The sequence below is a fragment of the Argentina anserina genome, chromosome 6, assembly GCF_933775445.1.
Source record: "Argentina anserina chromosome 6, drPotAnse1.1, whole genome shotgun sequence".
Lineage (NCBI taxonomy): Eukaryota > Viridiplantae > Streptophyta > Magnoliopsida > Rosales > Rosaceae > Argentina > Argentina anserina.
The window spans coordinates 7,534,983-7,557,611 of NC_065877.1; the positions used below are offsets into that span (position 1 = coordinate 7,534,983).

A 22,629-nucleotide genomic window follows, 5' to 3' on the forward strand; every position below is an offset into this window, starting at 1 on the left:
GTTATAAACATGGTGAATCCCAAAAGAGTAGAGATATAATACTATTGTTCTTCAGTACTATTACTGTGGGGATCATATGATGCATTTCTTTGCATTCAGTTATTCATGTCATACTAATATTTTGTGAAATTGTTTTACTTTATGTGATACTTCGCAAAGTCAAAATATTAAAAATTGAACCACGTATATCTTGATTAAAATTTGAATGTTCTTAACTCATTGAGAAAAATTCATAACCTTGGTTATATGTCAACGATTGCATCAAGGTCTTATCCAATCTAAAAAATACTTCAATACCGAAGTCTAATGAAATTTTAGACATATATATTATATAATAGCCATTACAATTATATCTTAAAAAATTAATGGCATACTGTAATCGAAGTTTGAAACATTTTGAATTGACCTAGATTTGTGTCGCTTTTAAATTTGAGGAGTTTTTTCCTTGTAATTTGATATTGAATATATTTTTTCAAATCACTCTCATTATTCTATACTCTTTTTATAAGAGGTCGTTCCATTGCTCATGTCATATCACCTATGCATTTTTCAAACCGTACATTGTTATTAATTGTCATTGATCGGTTTGTATGAACCTACATGTTCATGATATTTGCCCTTCGCTTTAGGGTTATTACTGCTTTATTATCCATAGTTCGTTTTGAGAAAATTTCTTTGCCCTAAGAGACATTTCTTTGTCATTCAAAATTTTAATTATGCTTCCAAGCTACATGCATGAAAACATGTTTGCATAATTCGATCATGGTTGAGCCTTGGTTGACTTGTAGGGGAGGTTGATACTCAAATTCTTCAGAGTCCAATATAGGAAAGTCATGTTGTGTTGGTTTAATCAACTGTAGATAGAGTACAAGACGTAGGAAAAATGGAATTATGTATACTTATTTCATTAATAATCCCCTTTATATAGGGGTTAGGATTACAATAGAAGTAAATGATAATTACAATGATAATTAAGGATACATAATTGTTGATTGATCCGTTACGTCTGTTGATCATAAACGTTATTAACTCATTTCGTTATTTACTTCAACGAACACACATTAATGATGTTTTTCTTTTAATAAGATTTTAGGTATTTAGGCGACCTACTACCTCATCTATTCCCACTTTGAGCGGATGTTATAGCGATACCTCATGCCATTTTGGCAGGGTACCCCAAGTTAAATCGATGATCGACCGGTTATGATAGCTGGTGCTTCGATCGATCATGAACCAAATTTTTGGTTAGTTTTTACTTTCTTAAAAAGAAAGTTTCACGTTTCTGTTTTCAAACTCAGACATGAAGCATACCATGCCGGCCAGCTGGTAATTCCTTATTTTTTAGTGCATGTGCATATACGTAGATGTACATCATGTACGTATAGAAATTGAATCATGTAGGTAAGTTTATTAATGGAAGTCATATGATATATATGGTGGTAATTTAGTTTATTTATTATTAGTTATAACTTACAAGTCGATAGTTCCAACCACCCCCTTATTGTGGGAAAGATTGAACACTCTTTGCTTTAGTGGCTAAAAGAAGCGATAGCTTCAAGCTTTAATAGACAAGCTTACGGCTCACCTAATCTCAAATTCTCAATGTTACTGTAATAAAGCTGTCTAAGTGAAAGCCTCTAAGGAGTCTTAAAGGTGAGCTAAACTTGGGAGGATCCCGGAACTAATAGAATGGGACAAAGTATCGATGGGTATAACGAGCGTATTCTTGTGAGAAGTTATACATCTGTCATACATTTTCAAGACTTGAATTCTTTATTTATCAGAATATATGACGGGGTAAAATTCTATCCATACAACTTTTATGTCCAGTGAGAATTGTACTTATACACAGACATTATACAGCTTTAACTCATTCAGAAAAAAAAATGACGTTTAGGGATTCATATGAAACTGATCAGTTTTGTATTAGGGCTTGGCTTTGCTTGCTAGGTGAACAAAGCATCACGAAATATTCAGGTTCAAATTACCACGAGAAGATCTATCTCATCTCTCCATGGTCCCCAAATAACATGCCACGTGCATAGATGCACCAAAAAGCTCTACATTTCATCACAACAAATTACACACACAGCAAAACAAAATAAAGGGTAGAAAGCGTAGTCCTCAAACAACCATATCAAAGACATAATATGATAACGTCTCTACTACTAAATACAAACTCTCCTTCTTCTCCAGTTCACCAAGATTGCACATAAACTCATCTCTCCCTCTCCCTCTCCCTCTCCCTCAAAGACTCCATCGATATTTCATCTTCCATCCCCAAATCCAATAGAATCAGGAGAAGGAGGTGAATTTGATCTTTTACAGTCCTATTCTTATCTGGGTTCCCTCTCTTCTTACCGCTCTTATAATCTCTCCTCCTCCTCCTACTTCTTCTTCTTCTTCTAATTTCAGAGCACACCTTCATGGCTTCCGAACGACCCGATCCGAAATCTGTTGCGGATCCCGATCGTCTTCTTCTCGAAGACGACAAGATCACGTTCGAAATCTCCAAGAAATACGATCACGAAGCCAAGAAAGAACAAGCAGGACGGCCAGAGGCGTCGCCGTCTTCGTCAGTCACGGAGGAGCCCGGCAGCGAAAACGTGGCGGCGGACGACGACGGTTTCAGGACGCCGGTACGGGTGAACCAAAGAATCCCCGTGATCACAGAATGCCCGCCTGCGCCGAAAAAGACGAGAGTGCCCCTGCGGAAACGAAAAGCCCTTAATTCGCCGCGAGCTGCTTCGCGCAAGAGAATCCAGATTAATCTCTCCAAAGAAGAATTCGAAGCTCTGTTTGCGCACGATTCTCACGGCGAGATCAAGAAAGCCAGCCCAGATGGCGCCGTCTGAACCGTCGATTTTTCTGACTGCTTTTCAGGTCTTCCGGTAAACAATGTAGTTAATTATACGCAACTCTGCGATGAACCCAATTAATTAAAAAAAAATTGTATTTTTTTTTGTATTGGGTGTTCTTGAGAGCTTTGTTAGTTCAGGGTGGGTGTAGAGTTGTGAAAGATGAAGTACAGAACAAGAAAGAGTGATTGATAGACATAATGTGTGCGTTCTTTTGTGCTCGAGGTGTTATTCTCTGTTTCTCTAAAGTAAAAAGGGAATGGATTCCCAGAGACTGAGATATGATGATGATGATGATGATGATTGTCGAAATAAAAAGCGGTAAAGTTTCTGAAGAATTTTTACGTTTTATTGTTTTGTTGTGTGAATAGATTCTTCCTTCATGTTTTCTTGTTGTTTTAGCTTAAGATTCTCCTGCCTTTCATGTCGTGTAGAACGAGTCTCTTTGGATTCTATTTGATCTTTTGGCCCCCATGGAGAAGAAGAAGCCAATATTAACGTTAGTATAGTTAAATCTTCTTGTTAGTTAATGGAGCTTTATATTTATCATTCACCGCAATAGCTGTTACAGTTCCTCTAGAGTTAAGATCACCCTATTAATTAAGAAGATCGACCTGTAACATCTTTAGTTACTCTATCGTTTTCCCTTTCAATTCCATGCACAGTTTATATTTGTCTGTGACTTCAGTAGTTTGTGATATCATTACATTACCTTTCAATCTATTCGTTGCTTTCCTAATTCAATTTAAATTAAGTTCAATACTTACGCTTATGTAAGCAAATCTGTAATGTATATGTGTAAAAAAATCTTAAAATTAAGAGTCATTAAACGGCTGGTGAAATGCGCAAAGCAATAGTAAAAACGATGAGTGAAAACACTGAAATGTGTCAAACACGTACAATAGCATTGCGGAATAAAGGTTGTACCATACAAATAGCGAAGAAAATTTGTTTATGATATAAAGTGATCTTTGACATATACTGGATAGTGGTTGAATAATCTCAAGTTTCGATATGTCACAAAAGGTTTGGGAAGCCTCAAACCCTAAGCTTAGCTCATAGAATCCTTGTTAGGTTTGTATAATATTGCATTCCTCGTTCTCCAATAAAGCTAGGAAAAACATGCTCCATGATCAGGTCACCAAGTTCCTCAACTACTAAATAGACATGGGATCGACTACTAGTATACTACAATTCCATGTTGGCTTTATTATATTGACGTACATCACAGATCTGATCTACGACAACAATAAAGAAGGGACATTCTCATATGATGTAAGATTTTTTTTTTTACTACTTCCAAGTTTGTCAATCTCATTTTTATAAGCATTAGTGCAAGTGTAAACACCAATCAAGATGAAGTCAAGTCTCTATGATAATTGAAACTTTAATTTGGTGAAGGCATGCTAAAATTAAATCTCTTTTATAATGACAATTTTTTGGTGTGCATCTGATGGTGATTATGTTAAATTTGTAGTAACATGGCTTCACCACATGTCGTTATTGCCTTCTAAAATTAACAAACCTACTGACTTTGTTATTGATTACTATGCCCCCCATTACATACAAGAGTATTTATTTAATGCCATGATATAGGATCCCTCCCCTCTTTGCCGGCCTTCGAATGAATCTTTTGAAGACTTAGGTAGGAGAGTTATGCTACTATAAAGTCGAACTCGTAGTTATTCCTTTTAGTATTGAAAATCAAAGACTCCTAAGTATATTTAAGTTTTCAAGTCCAAATGTAATGTAATCACTACACGATGTATGCAAACAATTCGGAAAACAATATGTTAAAGACGAAACTGCATACATATATGAACCTTAATTGTCTGGTTCGCTCTGACATGCATCACCCAACTTATATTCGAGTAATCTCGCGATGGTGAAGGTTGATTAAGAATTTAAGATCTTGTTAGATGAATATCCTAATGTGTCCCTCAAGAGGTTTCATTATCAGTACGTTGATAATTCAGTCCTTAAACATCTGCACTTCCCCTTGCTTAAGTACGTTGAACTCATTACTCCAATTATTAATGCATGGCAGAGGAGGTGTTGGACTGTTGGAGTAGTGGTGAAAGATGTAAATGGCGCGTGTATTGCTGCACTTGCGAAGCCTTTAAGTCATGCACACTCGTCTGAGTCGTCTTCATGCAGAGCTATATGTGGAAGAGTGGAAGCGGAGCGCGGCATGCAGAGCTGACTTACTTCTTGGTATCCATAAGGTTGTGTCACTTGTGTGGCAGTACAGATATAGACATTGAAAGCAATTCCGGACATCTTCATCGATCACTGCTTTGACGAGAGAAGAAAGTGATCGACTAATCAAACGTAAGTTGATTTTGAGGATTGTATAGACTATTTTAAAGATTTTCAATTGGTAAGAATGAGCCGTATCTACGATGAATCAAATGATGTTGCAAATAGACTAGTACATGTTGCTTGCACAAGTTCTATTAATGAGTAGGGTTAGAGGAGACTCCTGCTATTATTCAAACATAATTTTATAAGAATTAGTTATCTAATATTAATGCAGCATGGGATTCAGACCACAAAACTTAATTAATCTTATAATAAATAGAACCGTGTGTGAGACTAGGTTCCAACCGTTTTTAAAAACATAATTTGGAGGGAACTTCACATTTCACAGTACTTGGGAAAATCATCATCTTAAGCAAAAGGAGATATATATTTGGGCTTCCGGCTCCCAAAGCCCGATATGTATTTGGGCTTCAATAAGATCCGACCCAAGAATGACGTGGGCATGAAGTGAGTGGTAAAGGACAGACATTAGATTGTTGTATTATATTAGACGTGAAGGAATGTAATGTAATAACGCGCGAAATCAACCATTAAAATAAAGCTCTCCCTCCCTCCCTTGACTCTTTCTCTCTTTGCCTCCATAACGGTAATTAACCACCCAACACCCGCCCCTAGCCTCCCCCTCGTTTTTCTCTCTTCCCACTTTTCTCTTTCACACAAAATCCATTTTCAGTTCTCCCTTTTCTTTCTTTTCTCAACGATCCCAATCCAAATTCGAAAACCCTAATGCAAGATGATCATGGAGCAGCGCAAGATGGAGCGGAAGAGGACCTTGACTATGAACTGGGACGGCCTCCACGACCAAGAAGACGACTCCTTCTTCGAATCCCGCGACCGCATGTCCTCCGCCGTCCCCATCGACCTCGACGGCTCCTCCTCCGACGATGACGACTTCGACGACAGCCGCATGTCCTTCGCCTCCTGCGTCTCCTCCCTCCGCAACGACGTCGACATCCGCGCCTTGTCCGGCGCCGCCGCCGAGCCGTCTTTCACCTCGGCTCCTTTAACGCCGGACTACAACATCTGGATGGCCGCGCCGGGCTCGATCTCCGAGCGCCGCAGGCGCTTGATGCAGGGGATGGGATTGGCTAACGGCGGCAAAGACATCGTCAGCTTTAAACGCATCGTCTCGAATATTAACCCAAACGGCGTCCTCCCGGCCGTTGCCAAATCCCCTACTTTGTCGGTGGAGAAGATACAACTCCCAGCTGAAGCGGCGCGACCGGAGCCAGAGCACAGCGCGGAGCCGGAGGCGTCGATTTCACCGCCGCCGGTGGTGGTGCTTGTACGGTCGAGATCGGAGGGCGAAATCGAGGCTTTCTCGGCGGATAAACGGAGAAAAGAGGAGGTGATGGGAACGGTCTCGAAGCAACGCCTGACGAGAACGTCGTCGACGATCGCGGCGCCGAGCGCGAAAATGTGCTCGTACTACTCGGAGGCGGTGGGGGCGACGCCGCAAAGCGACGGAGCGGCACAGCGTCAGAGGCAGAACAGCACGGCGTTGTCAACGGAGTTCACCAACAATCTAGGGGCGTTCTTCCTGATCAAGAACCTGGACACCGGAACGGAGTTCATCGTGAACGAGTACGATCAGAACGGGTGTTGGAACAAGTTCAGTGATCTCCAAACGGGGAAGAAGCTGACCATGGACGAGTTCGAGAAGTCCGTCGGGTACTCTCCGGTGGTGAAGGAGGTGATGCGGCGGCAGAGTGTGACCAGCGTCGACGTAGGGACCGAGAGGAAGGTCGGTGCAGCCGGAGCCAATTCGTTTGTGTCGAAAAGTCTAAGGATGAGCAAGAGAAAAGTGGCGCTGTTGAAGAACAGCATCAAAGGTGTGGGGAGTGCTGTGAGCGTGTTGATTGGGGAGAAAGATCAACACGCCTCCCCGCCGCCACCGCCGCTGCCGCAGGACCAGAAGCCGGGGAAGTCTAGTTCCGAGTGGATTAAAGTTAGGCACAGTGGGAAGTCATATAAGGAGCTGTCAGCATTGCATTTGTGTCAGGAGATTCAGGCTCATGAGGGGTCGATTTGGACTATTAAGTTTAGTTTGGATGCGAGGTTTCTTGCTAGTGCTGGAGAGGATAGGGTCATTCATGTGTGGGAGATTCAGGAGTGTGAGATTATGTCATTGGATAGCAATGCCACCCCGGTGCATCCCTCGTTGTGCTCATCTCAGGATCGGTCGCCGTCTCTTAGCTCTGAGGCTTCAATTTCATCTGAGAAGAAGAAGAAGGGGAAGGGAGGCTCTTCTAGGAAGACAAATGTCATTCCTGACTATGTTCATGTACCGGAATTCGTGTTTGCCCTTTCAGAGAAACCTGTGTGCACCTTTGAAGGTCATTTGGATGCTGTACTAGACTTGTCATGGTCCAGAGATCAGGTCAGTTTTTAGATAATTCTTTTCATCTAATTGAGCCTGAAATGTAGTGCTTTGTTATGGTAGAGTTATAATTTGTGCTTATGAGGATTTCAATTGTGGCTAATGTATCTGCATGTTCATTTGATTTGGCATGCAGCTATTGCTTTCATCTTCAATGGACAAAACTGTTAGATTATGGGATATGGAGACCAAGAGTTGTTTAAAGATGTTTGCTCACAATGATTATGGTAAGAAGCATCTATAAACCACTGCTCAGCTGTGTGCATTTGAGCCTATATTATGCAGCATAGGTGCATACATAGTGTTTGTTCATTTAAATTCCTTAGATTTCTTGAGTTTAACATTGAAATCGGTCTGGCAGTAACTTGCATACAGTTCAATCCTTTGGACGACAATGTTTTCCTCAGCGGCTCCCTTGATGCAAAACTTCGATTATGGGACATACCTGCTCGAAAAGTGGTAGACTGGACAGATCTTCATGAAATGGTCACTGCTGCATGCTATACTCCAGATGGCCAGGTCCTGCTCAAATCTAATAATGGTTTTCACACTTATATTTCTAGCTGGTATCATGTACTCTTACATGCATAGAATCTTCATATGAAGTCAAATTAACTTAGAAACTAAATGGTGTGTAACTGCAGGCTGCCGTTACTGGCTCACACAAAGGGAACTGTCGCATGTACAATGCAGAAGGTACAAGTCTTTTAATACACTATATTCATTGGTCATGTACCCGTAGGAACTTTATTTTCTAGTTTTAATATATTCATACAGACAGTCTATGATAAGTCTCATCTTGTTTTGTAATTTAGATTGTAGATTAAGTCAAGAAGGCCAGATTGATATCAAAAACAAGAAGAAGAATCAATCAAAGAAAATAACTGGTTTCCAGGTACTGTAATTGTTCTCCCTCTGATTCTTTGCCAATCAACTGTTCCTGCATAAATTCCTTGGGAATGATTTTTACCTTCAATGTTCTTCTCTTCTAAACAGTTTTCTCCAATCAATCCATCCGAAATGCTTGTCACATCTGCTGATTCCCGGATTCGCATTGTGGACGGTGATAGAGATGTTACTCATAAGTTTAGAGGTATGTAATGATGAATTGATCAGTAAATATTCTCATTACCTTCGATCTCTAAACATTCTGGTACATAATACATGAAAATGTAACAGGTTTCCGAAATACAAGCAGTCAAATTGGAGCGTCGTTCTCTCCGAACGGGAAGTACATTATTTGTGCTAGTGAAGACTCTAATGTATATGTTTGGAAGCGTGAGGAGCCTCGCGTGTCAGCCACAGGAAAAAAGAGCACAATCACCACCACATCTCATGAATATTTCCAGTGTAAAGATGTTTCAGTAGCAATCCCTTGGCCTGGCACCATAAAAGGTGACCCTCCCCCGCCAATGCCTGTTCATTCTTCCAAGAGGCACTCAAAACGTTCCTCTATACAGCCAGTTTCAGGAGCTGCATCGCCTACTCCAGAAGAGAGCAAGAGACTGTTGCCACCTCTTCCAAAGAAAAACACAAATCCAAGTACTCCTCCTCCTACTGCGGTAGCGGAGAGACCTTCAAGTCCCCCGACAGAAGATCAGGATCCATCTGACATATCTCGAACGGATTCTGGGATTGGCGAGTCATTCAACAGCTCGGACCCTTCCTCAATTAGGTATAGTGGCGACTCATCATCCTCTATATTTTCCGGCAATGCATCATCATCTTGGTCTTCCTCTTGGTCCTCTTTGTTTGGTCATGAATCGAGCCAAACAACGCAAGCTTGGGGCTTGGTCATTGTAACAGCTACCCTAGAAGGTGAAATCAGGGCATATCAAAATTTTGGGATACCAAGAAGAGTGCAGAGCAATATTTTTGGAGGTCCTACCTAGTTCGTTTTCAATTCTGTTGTTCATCTCAAAATCGATCAAAAACGATTCCCTGGTGCAGTAAGATCTAGGAACAGAATCGAACTGCACGAACGGGGATTTCTGTTGTAGATGTTAAAATACTCATCACCATTATCTGAAAATCTTGTAAAGTACAACAATTTTCCACAAAGTGGATGCTTGTATACTTATTTTTGCTGTATCAGGCCAGAATTGTATTTTTGCTGTAATTGACTAAATGTCATATATCAAAGCCATTCATCATCAGAAAATGTATGTGCATTACAATATAAGACATTTTGACCCAAAAAAACAATATGAGACATAGTTTTGCGTAAAAAGTTGTTCAGTATGTTGATGCATCGATACCTTAATTTTCGGTATTAGGGTGTAATCCCAATTAGCTTTATACTCAAGTAATTTGATGTCTGCTAGTCTCTATAAAAGGCGAGATCGTTTCGCGGTTATTACATATTTACAGTTACAGTACTTTGAATTCCAAAATCACCCGCCAAAAATGTCCGAGAGGAAAACAGCCAGAGCTTCTTCACCTTCTAGCCCACTCGCCACCGTCGACGACATTCAGAGACGCCTCCGTCGACCTTCCTCCACATCCTCTCCACCGCCGATCTCCACCATCTCATTCCCGCCGTACGATCCCTAACTCCCTCGCGCTCTCCGATTCGAGATTTCTAACTAACTATTACCAATTCCGTCTCAATTTTGACTGCAGGGAAGATCGCCGTGCGCAGATCCAGAAGCACTCGTCGGAATCGAAGCTGAGAGCGACGAATTACAAGCTCGGAGATTACTTGGATCTAAATCTGCTTGCCGAGATGTCTTTGGAAATCGGCCGCCGGAGGAAGGCTGAAATGACGTCGGTGAAGAAAGAGGTGGGATATTTCGAGTGGCCGGTCAACGAATTGAAGGTACTGGTGGCGGAGGCGGACAAGGGAGCTGTGAGTCTGAACGACGATGTGATGTGAGCCAGGGATTTGGGAACAGAGATGTAGAAGCGTGTACGGCTTTTGGGCTTTTCGAGAGAAGTGCTGTGAGGCGTTTCAGAATGTGAGGATCGCAAACATGCGCAGCTTGTGACTTTGTGTGAATAGTAGTGTGTGTATATATAGTTTCTGTTAGAAAAGGAAGCTGGAATTCAAAAACAAACGTAGTCTGGGGATTCTGGGGAGTTACATTTCAGTTTTGTTCATTTGATTAAATAGCTTTGAAATGTATGAGCTGAGAACTAAGTCATAAAATAGGCTGCTGAAATTGCAAATTTGTTTCAAGAAATTACTTTCAACGATGCTTCCCTTCAGGTAATAATGCGATTAAAATGATCTGTTATCAGGTTTGTTATCCTATAAAATTCGCATAACAAGCTTCAAACTGCCTAACTTGACAATTCTAATAATTTTAGATTTTGATTTGGATAATTTTAGTGTTTGTGATCTGCCACATGTCCACATATGGTCAAATCGGTAAGTTATGGAATAAGTTTTTCAGAACAATTTAATTTTAAATTTTAAAACCACCACAAGTAATTGAGTTGGTAAGAATTTAATTAAATATTATTTAATTTAATCTGTAAACTTAAATTAAATTCAAGCGGATTAAAAATCCTATAGATATAATCTTCCACGGATTAATCTCTAGACCTGTACAACTTTTGAGGCAACCAAAAACAATTGGGGTTGCATAACTTGCAATGTACTCCAAAAATGGTAATAGTCGTAATATTCTCTCTGGTAAAGCAGTGGACGACTGGACGGTGGAACTATCAGGTGGGCCGTGTGGATTGGGCTATATAGCTAGGCCCGACGGAGTCATCTTCCTCGGGAAGTCTTTGTCTGAAGACCATGTATCCTTCATGTGTTCTTCCCCAAAATTGAATTCGAAAACAGAATTTTCGCGCCTTCTCTCTACATTTCTTCAACCTCAGAATGCCAAACCTTCAAAAGAGCCCAAGCTTCTGCTCCAAACCCTAAGCTCCCAAATCCATGGACGACAAAGACCTAGACGACGCCGCTTTATGGGCCGTGATCGACTCCGCCGCCGCCTCCCACTCCTCCAAATCCAAATTCCAACCCCGCCACCCCCTCGCGATCCAGTACCACAACCGCCCTTCTCCGCCGATCTCAAACCCCTCGCCGCCGCCGAAGCTCTTCAAGACCGCTCGGATCTCCTACTCCGCCGAGTCCGACTCCAAATCGGAGGGCGAGGTCGTCGAGGAGCCTTGGGCTTTCCATCCGCCGAGGAAGATCGCCAGGTCATCGAACGACGACAAGTCCCTCGCCGTCGTCAGAAATGTAGCCCGCACGCCTACCACGCCGGTGTACGCTTCGCCGGAGTCGCATCTCTCGCCGGGAATCGGGAGGTTCAATAGTCCGGTGAGCTATCCGCCGAGAGAAGAGAGGGATAGTAATCCTGTGCAGACGGCGCAGCATAGCTTGTGTGGAATGTTCCCTTCGGTTTCGTTGTTCAAGGAGTATCAAGATGCAGCTATGGCTGTGAGTTTAATCACATGATTAGTGCTCTCTCAGCTCAATTTTCAGTTAATTATGATTATATAATTGCTTGGCGTTTTAGATAATCTAAATTCTTGAACTAATTAATTAGCTGCCGATATAGCGTTTTTGTCTAATTGATTTGTGTAAATTTACCAGATCTTGGAGAAAACTGATTACGTTAAAATTCAAGGGAACACTTACATAAAAAAGTCAGGTAATGAATTTGGAGAATGGTTCTGGTAGTTTACTCTGAGTTTGAATCGAAATGTCAATTTGATTGAGCAGGAGGCGGTCTATTGTGTTTTGTACAGGTTGGAGGAAGATATCGTTTTACTTCAATCTCTCCTTTGAGATCAAAGACAAGAGCATCGAGTTTGATGAAGGTCGAAATGTTCTGCGTGCAGAGTTTGTGGTTCGAGCACACATGCAGTAAGAATTATGGAAACTAAGCATTAGATTGGATTATCTGGTGATCATAGGGATTAAGATCACTGTTTTTGATAATATCCTGCTTCTTTTGTTAATAGGGGTGGAAGATTTTCAGATGGATGGGGCTCCTGTGATCGGAGGGAGAAGAGATTCAACAAACCGAATCATGATGTTCCAAGTACAGCGGAAACTAGAGCCAAAAATAAGGCATCCTCGGTACGCCTGTGTTTCTTACTTGCATTGTTTGTTTGGTATTGTTGAGAACTGATATCTTGGTGTGTGTTCGTTATGAATTTCATTATTGCAATCTAGCTGGTCTGTTTAGATGTCATTGCTGCACAAGTGCACATTGTATGCATTGTTCATGTAGAGCTTGAACCTAACTTGATGGTAATCATGTTTACCAATATAGGTCGACTCAGTTCATTTAGCTCCCTGTCCAATTATACGCATATGTGAGAGTATGGGAAAAGCTGTCAAGTCCAATTACTTACCTACCTGCTGTTCAGCCTTGGACATGTTGTTGTTTTTGATTCTTGTAGAACACAGTAATAACAGACAAAGACAGAAAATCCTTCTTAAAGCTTTAGCAATTGAAAGCCTCTCCCTAGCCAACCAATTCATGTAACAAAAGCAAATGACCCACCACCTAGTACTCTTTGGGTCTTGATCAAAGTATTCATAGTTGAGAGTCAAACTTCTTTAAGCATCTGATTCAAGATTTCACAATTTTAATTAAAGTAAGATAAATTTTTGACAGAAGATTAAACTAATTACCATTGTGAAGTCAATGGGGGGCAAGATCAAGACAGATGTCTGGTGGAGACTGGAGACCAGTCTACTTGAGTTACTTTATTCTCTATTTTGATTGGTCCTTTTGATTGGAATTCAGTGACGAATCATAACTCATTATATGCTTGTTGCTTTCGATAGTGATCTGTGAGCCTTTGGGACTGTGATTGGGATGATTAGCTTTTGTTTGCAGCCATTAAGCATTTTGCATTTTCTCATGATCACTGAGACCATCCTTGCTCAGAAGATTCACCAAGACAGCAGGAAGGAGGAACACCTTTCCCCTTGCCCCATGTAAAATTATTTTACGGTGGCAAAAAATGAGGCAAATTAAGAAATGATTTGTTTTGCTGACTACAGATGACAAATCTGTAGTCTTCAAGATCAGCGTCATTGCATAGTGCTCATCCATCTTATGTATGATTTTGATTCACGATTTGTGTAGTGCAGATTATAATTTAATAGTGACGCTAAAGCCCATTTAATTTTTTTAGTGGATGGCCACAAATTAATAGCCTTGCTAAAAGTATTACCCTTATAATCGTCTATGTATGTCTTCAGCTTGCTTCTAGCAAGGAAAAATGAAATATGCATTATCATGTTTCGTCTCCCTTTTCTGAGTGATGATATGATTTTCTTCTGTTCCTTGTTCTGATATTATGTGATGGTTAAATTATGGGGAAGTGGGAAGACCACCAAACACACAAGTTTCTTGTCTGCTTTGGAGTAAAATTCAAGATAAATAATACTAGTATCAGATAATCTAGTTTATAATTGTCAGAACTATGCATGTGCTATCTGTTTACTTACCTCCAGGCTTTATTTGCTAACCCATACATGGAAGACATAATAATTTATAATAAGACTGGCTCTTGGAGTGATTAAAAAAAAATTCCTTTTTTTCTCCTTGTGCCAAAAAAATGAAGAGACATATGATGCATGATCCATAATGTTGGTTTTGTTTTCTACTTTCTTGTGGTTAGCAGAAAGTTACATATTTCAGAACCTTCGCATTTGCAGGATTTGCTAGGAATTGGTGATTACAGACCTGGTAAAACTCAAGACCACCAATATGCATGATCAACAATGATTCCTTGATTGGATTTGTACTGCATAAAAATAGATATTAGATTATGCAAGTTTTTCCTTTAATATTTTGAAAGACATTGAATCATACACTACGCTGAGAAAGGTGAAACTTCAGTTGCAGCTTCCGGAAAGTTTAACCTCTATACTTGCGGGTAGCGATGCAAATCCTTCTACTGTAGGTAGATTTACTGCTTTCTGATCTATACTTGCGGGTAGCAATGCAAATCATGCTACTGTAGTTAGATGTACTGCTTTCTGATCCTGCTAGTACAGAACAGATGAGATTAATGGAATATTGGAATGTACTGTTTGGTCCTACTCACATTGGAATGTACCATTTGTGAAGCTGATTTGCTTCAAAATGTTTTGATGTTTAAAGGTTTCATTTTACTAATTGGCTTCGACTGTAAGAGTGCTGCATTTCTGTGTGAAACTATGATGCTCGAATATACATAAGACATATTCAGTGGGATGTTATGGTACTTTGTTTCCTGAAGAGATCGTGTTAATTTGGAATAAAAACTTTGTCCAGATTAAGCCAGAGAGCGTATCATCAAATGAATCACAAAAAATATTGAATACGGATAGGTACATTTCGCAGCAAAAATCTATACTTATTTTACAAAATTTTCACGTAAATTCTGTATTTGGTTATAAGCTCTTTTTTACCATTCTTGCTCAGTCACTTCATATCTGTAGTTTTAGTAGTCTGTTGCAGGCTTCTAAACTCTCATCATATCTGCCAAATTTTCTTTGTAGTATTTTTGGCTATCTAGCTAGTCAAAGACAACTTAAAAATGAAGATACGAATATCAAAACTCAGAAAAAGATTGATCATTAATGAGTAAAAATTGAACGGAGTAAATTGAGAATCTGCTTGTGATTTCCTAATCCAAATACTTTCTTAGTACTTTTGGTCTAGTCATGTTCATACTTTATATAAGAAGCACTATACTCGAATGATGGAAATCTTCATGCTTATTATTATTATACAAGTGCAGTGTTAGTCACAGAGAACCTGTGGACCGAAAAGAAAAAGGGTCCTCAAAAGAAAGGATTATACAGTTTATGTTCACCTAAAGAGTGCCCAAAACTGGTATCGTCTTCCCCTTCATCATTACTGTAACAGATCTCTCAGGAGTCAGGCCTTTGGCCTTCATGCTCTTTTGTTTCTCTCTTTTCTCTTCCCCTGAGACTTCTCTCACCCTCCTCACTATTATAAAGAGATTTGAACCTTTCCCTATCTAAAATTAACTCAATTATGATGAAATGAATTTCATTTCTTTTATAACACATAATGATCCACATTCCTCGTATATAGAATGACAGATTCATTGATAGAAGTTCCATTGCATTCATGAATTTCAAATTAGTAATTGTACTGATCTGGATTAAAATTCATAAGCACAAATGAATACATAAGTTTCTATGTATTTGCCACTGCGTTCTGTGCGTTCATTTCAAATTACAAATCAAGTTTCCAAACTTATTTAACCCTATGAAACCCCAAGTGCTAATACATCCATACTCTTTTCCTCTGTAACATATAAACTATTCAAAGAGATGCACAAAAACCTTCGCAGCATATCAACTATACTAATAGTCTAATATTATGGAGGAATGGTCATGGTCCTAATGGGGCATGTGGAAACTCTGATGATGGAAGCAAGGAACCTTTCAATGTTGGGGTTAGTGCGGTCATTTGAGAATCATCGATAAAAGACGGTCTTCATCTTCTCTGTCTCCAAAAACCAGTGGATGCTTTAAGCACTAGAAGTCTAGAAGGTAAAACGTCAGTCTCACCCCATCTCTATCCCAATCTCTGTTCCTGTGATTCTTTTGTGCTTAAAGTGGCCAATGCCGTTGGCCCCCATGCTTTCGAAGTACCATTCTTTTTCTTGTTCATCTCTTTGTCTCTATCTTTTCGCATTCTCTTCATCTCTTTATATTCTGCAGGTACAAAACAGACCAATCATGGTGGAAATGACAGTTGCCATGTGAAGTGAAGTGATCGTGCCGGAGTTCCGATATAGTGCTTTGTTCAGTGACTTCAGTCTGCCTTATTTTCCCAGATAAAGACTAGGAGGGACGATGGCTAATCAGGTAATGCTATAGATAGAGTGTCTTTCATAAATCTGCTTTGGTTTAATTAGTACCAAGTAATGACTAATCAAACCCTTATAATTGGTTTTTGAGTATAGGACGAAGGGTGGCCTTTGGGATTGCGACCACTCAATGCAAGAGTTGGATTGATGAGAAACCGAGAGTTATCTGCTGGTTCGGCTTCGTTTAGCACTTTGGTCACTGGCTCTCCTACTTCTAGTGCTTCTTCAGATCTTGATACAGAGGTCAGCCTCTTGCTTTTGGCTTGAAGATGTTTATGATCATTGTCACTATGACTTCATTGTGTTTTGTGAGTCAAAAAAGAGTTTGTGTTGTTGGTAATGGTTTTGTTGATTCTTTCATGTAATTGGTTTCAGTCAACTGGATCTTTGTTCCATGACAATGGCATCACACTGGGGAGCCTCATTGGAGTGTCTAGCATTTTCGACCTCTCTCGAAGATCAAGCATGGGAAGGACAGTAGAAACCTCAAAAAACAAGAAGAATTGCAAATCCAAGCATTGGTTATTTTCACTTTGCTCCAAGCTGACCCCTGAGGATGTACATGTGAGTAATACTCCTTCTCTAGGCCACTTTCTTGAGGCAGAAAGAAGAGGGAGTACCAACAGTAACAGAAGAATTCACAGTCCAGGGCCAATTAAATACGGACCTGACGATTTCTCACCTGCTGCGGCGGTTTCAGAAGCAAACGAGCTATTTGTGGATGGAGTAGTTGCAGCTGCTCAAACATCAAGTGTTTCAGAGAATGCTGATAATGGTGGAACAAGATCTAACAATAGAGAGTTAATAGATTATGGAAGTGGATTCAGAACCCCATTGCTGGTTTCATGTTTGTGTGGCCAACTCATTAAATGAAAGATCCCTCTTTGGGTATTATTTTTTCTTCTCATTGGTTCTGGATTTGGAGATTTCCCAATTCATGTATTGAAGTTGAAATTATATATTGTTTACAGGTAAGACTTTTAGTTCTTTGAGGATCAAATACAAGTTATAAACTTTGCTATTGAGTTGATGTCAGTGAAGTCTTTTGATGAAGTCATGTACATTATATTATTACGCTCTGAGCAAGCTCTCTGATTAAGGGTGTGTCTACCAAACGATTCTTGATTAGTATATGCTGCTCAATTCCATTTGCTAATTGTGTCAGTTTCACCTTCACGTGCTATTAGATAAAGAAATTGCAGCCTAGATCTGTTTCGAATTGATTATTCACTTTGCTACCAATGATTCATTATCATAACAAGAGGCCATTATACGATTCAGGTTAAGTGAATGAGGCATGAAGAACTAGAATGAACTTAGGACCCATGAACTTAACAGGTTAGGAACACTTTGAGAAGAGAATTTATGAAACTTTATTTATATGATATGGAATTATATATATAATTGGGTGACAAACCCTTGAAGTTTTTGCTGCTTCTTTAATGTAAAGAAATGCAGACTAGACAAGACTCAAGAAAGCAAAAAACTGCAGACTCTGGTGCGCCAAAGGACATATATTCTCATATGCTCATAGCATTTAAGACCTCCAATAGTTGAGTAGGATGTTCATACCGGTGATGATCTCACTCCTCGAGCAAATTCAAGAAAGCTAGTTTCATCTGCTGGATTGTCAAACTGGTTCAGAGAAAGGACAAATCCGTAGCTGCACATGTCAAAGTTTGATGTCTTCATCAATGCATTCAGCAGATACCCTTCCTGAATTGCGACCACCCAACCTTCCAAAAGAGCCCAAAGGTGACAAGCCCTTGAAGCTACTGCTGCCTTCACTAACATTAGACTTTCTTGATTTCCTTGGCTTGGAGGGACTCATTTCCACCTCCAGATCATTGTTGGCCTTGATATTGGCAACAACTAGTTGTGTTATACTGGTTCGACAAAAGGGGCAAACAGGGACTGTAGGGCAAGACATAGCTGATGGGTCGGGCTTCTTGTGGCAGCATAGGGCAAGGGTGCAATGTGCACACATCTGATGACCGCATGGTCCAACCTCAATAGTGCATAACTGGTCAAAGCATATGCAGCATAAGTCCACATCGCTAGCCTGTTTGATATGATTCCACAAGTGAATAAGATAGGTATATGCATTGTTCACAGAACTAAGCTATAGTATCTTTTCACTCAAAGACTAACAGCATGAACACGATATGTATCTATGTATTCCCATTCAGGCAAGACAAACATATGTAACAGAATATACATCGTACGACTTCTAGCACCACTGTTAGAAACTGTGCATAAAATGGAAATTGTGTGCTCAGTCAAATTGCTTTTCTGGTGATCTGTACTCGGAGTGCTCAAATTATGTCAATAATACATACCAGCAAAAGATTTTCCTATTGAGCCCCACTTATAGCAAATATGCTGTCAAAAAGTAAAAACAAATAATTAAGCAGGAAGAGAAAGCACATTTACCTCAGAAGCATAATCATCAGTCTCACCATCTGAATGCAAAGGAGATGGTAAGGAAACTATCTCCTTCAAGATAGCTTTCTCCCTCTCCATATTTGATTCCAGTAACGCCCTCTCCAACAAAGCTTTAGCTTCTGGATTAAGTTCGCTGATGAACTTCAAAGGTGATGGCCAGACAAGAGGCTCTGCTGATGAAGGGTTCAGTATCGCTGCACATGCTCGATGCTTGTGCTTAAGAGCAACCAGGTATGGTATTCTCCTGCGGAGATAATTCTTTTTAATTATACAACAGATTCATAAAATTCAGACGCCCTGTGGAAAGCAGAATTTTGATAATTCAAGGATGATACTGGCATGGTAGAGAATACAAATCTACAAGACAAGATCAAAAAAAAAAACTAGATCTAAAATTTAAAAACTCCATATCCTCAGACCATGTATAAATGGATGTCCTCATAAATAAAGTGACTTTCAATGTAGAAAATCAGGTGCAAAAGTCAGCATTTCCAGGATTAAACCCAACAGATAAACATGTGATATGGAATAAGTAAGCAACTAGCTGACTGCAGTACCGATGAAGGAATATAGGAAGTGAGCCATTCCTAATCAGGAATGTAATGATGTATTGGCTCGTAATAGTGTAACGATTCATTGAACATGAAGACACGCAAAAGGAACTCAATTTTATTGATTTGTATGGATCTCATACTACTTCAACTTAGCAAGATCCAATAAGTTAATAACTTAATATAGAAGCATATATTTAACCATCTATAATATACAATTACCTTGATGAGTCTAATTGAAGCCGATCTGCTCCCCAAGCAAGCAACTCTCGGATACAATCCAAAGAACCAGCACGAGCTGCTAAATGAAGTGGTGTGCTTCCAGGGTAGCTACAGATATGGTAGATCGATCAATCTAATTGCCAAATCAAAACAAATTATCCACAACATTAGTTAAAAAAATGGTAAATTCAGTCACCTGTATCCCCCAGTTGAAGCACAAACAAGAGCCCCGCTATCTAAAAGAACATGCACACACTCTGGCCGGCTTTGACGGGCAGCCAAGTGCAATGGGGTTGCACCACCCCCATCTCTAATATTTACAAATCTCGCAAATCCCCTGCCAATGCCATAGAATGTAAATCAAACACCAATCATAAGACAGAGAAAGAGAAAGAGAGAGATTTAGAGAAAGAGAAAGAGAGAGATTTGCAAGACGAACCAAGAATTTGCGACGGTGGTGGATTGCGCGGCGGAGAGAAAGCCCTGGAGGCAGTCAGAATGGCCATAGTATGCAGCATAATGCAGGCAAGTTCTTCCATTTAATGAATCGAACATCAATATCTAACAATCAGACACATAAAACCCAAGATCAGCATCTGATCACCAACCCAGCTAAAAACCACACAAGAAAAATCTCCATAATTTTCACAGAAAAAAAACAGAACATACATTTGCTCCAGCTTGGATAAGCTTTCTAACGCAAGCAATATTCCCATGCATTGCAGCCAACATCAGCGGAGTCTGAACCGATCACACAACACAACACATCCAATCTATCAGATACAAACAACACCATCCAAATCCAATTATAAACTGAAACTAGTCTCATCTTCAAAAAACCGAAACCACACATTCACCTGCTTGTGTCGATTCACTATATCAGGACTAACAGACCAACGATCCAAAAGCATCGAAAGCACCTACACACCACCACAAAAAACAAACCTCAGCAATCAAATAAGATCAAATCTTTAAACACCAATCATCAAAACCAAACCAGACCCACCTCGATCCGACCACTAGCAGCAGCCACATGCAAAGCTGAAAGCTTCCCATGGCCTTTCCTCAGCTCCAAAACACTTGAGTCAGCTCCCACCATATCCTCAACCACCTCCACCTCCCCATTCTCCACCGCGCCAAACAACCCACCACCACCACCACCACCACTCTCCTTGGCCTCCACGCAGCTCAGCCCCTGACCCATTTCCCCAAAAATAAAATAAAAAGGTGGCACACTCGAGCCGCGTGATCCTCACGCGCCACCACACCAGTGGCGAATGTGCAGCCCCACTCTCGCAATGGGAGAATAATACGCAATCCCAAAAAGTGAGAGTAGTAGAAGTAGTAATGGGCGGGGCAGCGTTGCCTTGTCTTGGAGTTCGGTCCCTGACCGCCGAGATTTCGGGCAGCTGACCGGGCGTCCTTGAGAGGCTTAGGATTGTCAGACTTCGGGCAGCACCTGTCAGATATTTTGTTCCCGGAATTTGTTTTTAGATTTTATACGTCTTTTTCATTCATCATTATTATAATTTCTATATGGTCGTGAAAAAATAGTCTTTGTTTCACACTGTAAAATCCAGTTACGACGTTTACTGAATCGACACCGTCGATATGTCACCGGGATTTATAATGTTCGTCGGATTAGTTATTTTTCTAGAACTAATAGGAGACCTGGTCCATTTGTGTGTATTGTATTTCTATTTGGGGTCACTTTGCGTTTTGGAGAGCCAAGTTTGGTATAAAAATGACTGCAACTGAATTTGGTCAATGCGTAGGAAACTGAAACCATGGTTTTAAATACAAATTGCAACAGTTACATACTGGAAAATACTGAAAAAAAATGGTTTGTGGAATTCTATCAAAACATGCCGAAATGAAAGAGCCGTTTTAAGCTTGTAATGATATTTTATAATAAGTTAAGCAATACGTATACGCGAAAATCTGATGACTCAGTGTAATGAATAAGTTGTTTGAATAATATTGTGGTTTCACCCTTCAAATAACAACACGTTTGATTTTGTTGTTGTAGTATAAATAACTAGCCTTCCTGCCCGTGCGATGCACGTGCGGAAGGGCCGCGCTCACGCGTGTGCATATATTTTTTTCTACATTTACTGAGGAGCAATATTACATTGCAATTATTAAGAAAATCTCGCCGATTATAGAACAATTTTAAGTTTAAAATTAAAGTAGATTTGGTCGAAATCTCTATATTTGACAACTTTTACTCCATAATCTCCGTTTTTTAGTTTTTAAACCTAACATTTTAATACATACCAAATCCCTTTAAAAAAAACAAAATCCAGTGTTTTTACATGTTGGATAAAATCAGTAGGACATTGCTAGTAGTGTCGATAATTAACGGCATTGCTCTTGATTTTTTGATATGCGATAGTATCACAACTCTCATTGCCTTTGATTCCTTAAGGTATTTAATCCAAAGATTACAACTAAGTACTTAATTTTCAAACACGTGCAATGCATTCGTGTGAGGTCGCACTCGCGTGTGCGAATTAGTATTCTTCTGGCTCTTTTAAACAATATTTAGATTCATACTTAATAAAGATTATGTGTTTGTGAATGCGCCTTAGAAAGTCAATTTGTCGGAATTACATTGTACATAGTATGTATCATTTTTTTATACGCTTAATGAATGTTTTATTGCAAGTATCCATGGTTTGTTTTTAAAATATTCTAAAGTTTAGAAAATCTCCTTGATCTCACGAGAATTTTGATGATAAAAAGACTTGGTTAGAAATCTATACTCTTGCAAATCAAGCATTACAGTTTCTTAATTTATCCTCCATACTATCACTAAACAATTAAAATACCTAGACAAACAACAAACCAAACCTATTAACTTACGTATTTTAATGCGTTAAGTCACCCAAATCAAAGCGTCGGGTACGGTGTTGCACAGCTTATCCATGAGAACCTGCAAAATATAAGTTGCTTAGGTTTGGAGCTTTATTAGCTGAACATGGTTACCAAAATAATAAAGACATTAAATTTACCTTGTGAGATCACATTATCCAGA

The 22,629-nt window shown here is 39.8% G+C and overlaps 4 protein-coding genes across 5 annotated transcripts; 3 read left to right on the forward strand and 1 right to left on the reverse strand.

Annotated features, from left to right (window-relative positions):
• Nucleotides 1-5,900: 5,900 nt before the first annotated feature.
• LOC126799687 (uncharacterized) lies at nt 5,901-9,548 on the forward strand. The gene is made up of 7 exons (XM_050526933.1): nt 5,901-7,560; nt 7,697-7,787; nt 7,922-8,079; nt 8,205-8,256; nt 8,376-8,455; nt 8,557-8,653; nt 8,740-9,548. Exons 1-7 carry the CDS (start codon nt 5,914-5,916, stop codon nt 9,450-9,452), a joined length of 2,838 nt encoding a protein of 945 aa, XP_050382890.1. The 5' UTR covers nt 5,901-5,913; the 3' UTR covers nt 9,453-9,548.
• Nucleotides 9,549-11,316: 1,768 nt separating this feature from the next.
• On the forward strand, nt 11,317-14,343 carry LOC126799434 (uncharacterized). 2 transcript variants are annotated; one of them, XM_050526635.1, is made up of 5 exons: nt 11,317-11,959; nt 12,116-12,173; nt 12,271-12,388; nt 12,487-12,604; nt 14,201-14,343. In XM_050526635.1, the coding sequence occupies exons 1-5, from the start codon at nt 11,450-11,452 to the stop codon at nt 14,258-14,260; spliced, it is 864 nt and encodes a 287-aa protein (XP_050382592.1). In that variant the 5' UTR covers nt 11,317-11,449; the 3' UTR covers nt 14,261-14,343. The 2 variants fall into 2 exon arrangements, with proteins under 2 accessions (XP_050382592.1, XP_050382593.1); XM_050526636.1 differs by lacking the exon at nt 14,201-14,343 and adding an exon at nt 13,322-14,018.
• A 1,601-nt stretch (nt 14,344-15,944) lies between these two features.
• On the forward strand, nt 15,945-17,285 carry LOC126800047 (uncharacterized). Its single transcript, XM_050527332.1, has 4 exons — nt 15,945-16,054; nt 16,226-16,372; nt 16,471-16,617; nt 16,750-17,285. The coding sequence occupies exons 2-4, from the start codon at nt 16,361-16,363 to the stop codon at nt 17,245-17,247; spliced, it is 657 nt and encodes a 218-aa protein (XP_050383289.1). The 5' UTR covers nt 15,945-16,054; nt 16,226-16,360; the 3' UTR covers nt 17,248-17,285.
• A 445-nt stretch (nt 17,286-17,730) lies between these two features.
• On the reverse strand, nt 17,731-21,015 carry LOC126797837 (putative E3 ubiquitin-protein ligase XBAT31). Its single transcript, XM_050524566.1, has 8 exons — nt 20,599-21,015; nt 20,450-20,512; nt 20,262-20,333; nt 20,032-20,153; nt 19,789-19,929; nt 19,593-19,700; nt 18,808-19,063; nt 17,731-18,436 (listed from the first exon to the last, which is right to left on the reverse strand). Exons 1-8 carry the CDS (start codon nt 20,794-20,796, stop codon nt 18,047-18,049), a joined length of 1,350 nt encoding a protein of 449 aa, XP_050380523.1. The 5' UTR covers nt 20,797-21,015; the 3' UTR covers nt 17,731-18,046.
• Nucleotides 21,016-22,629: the final 1,614 nt, after the last annotated feature.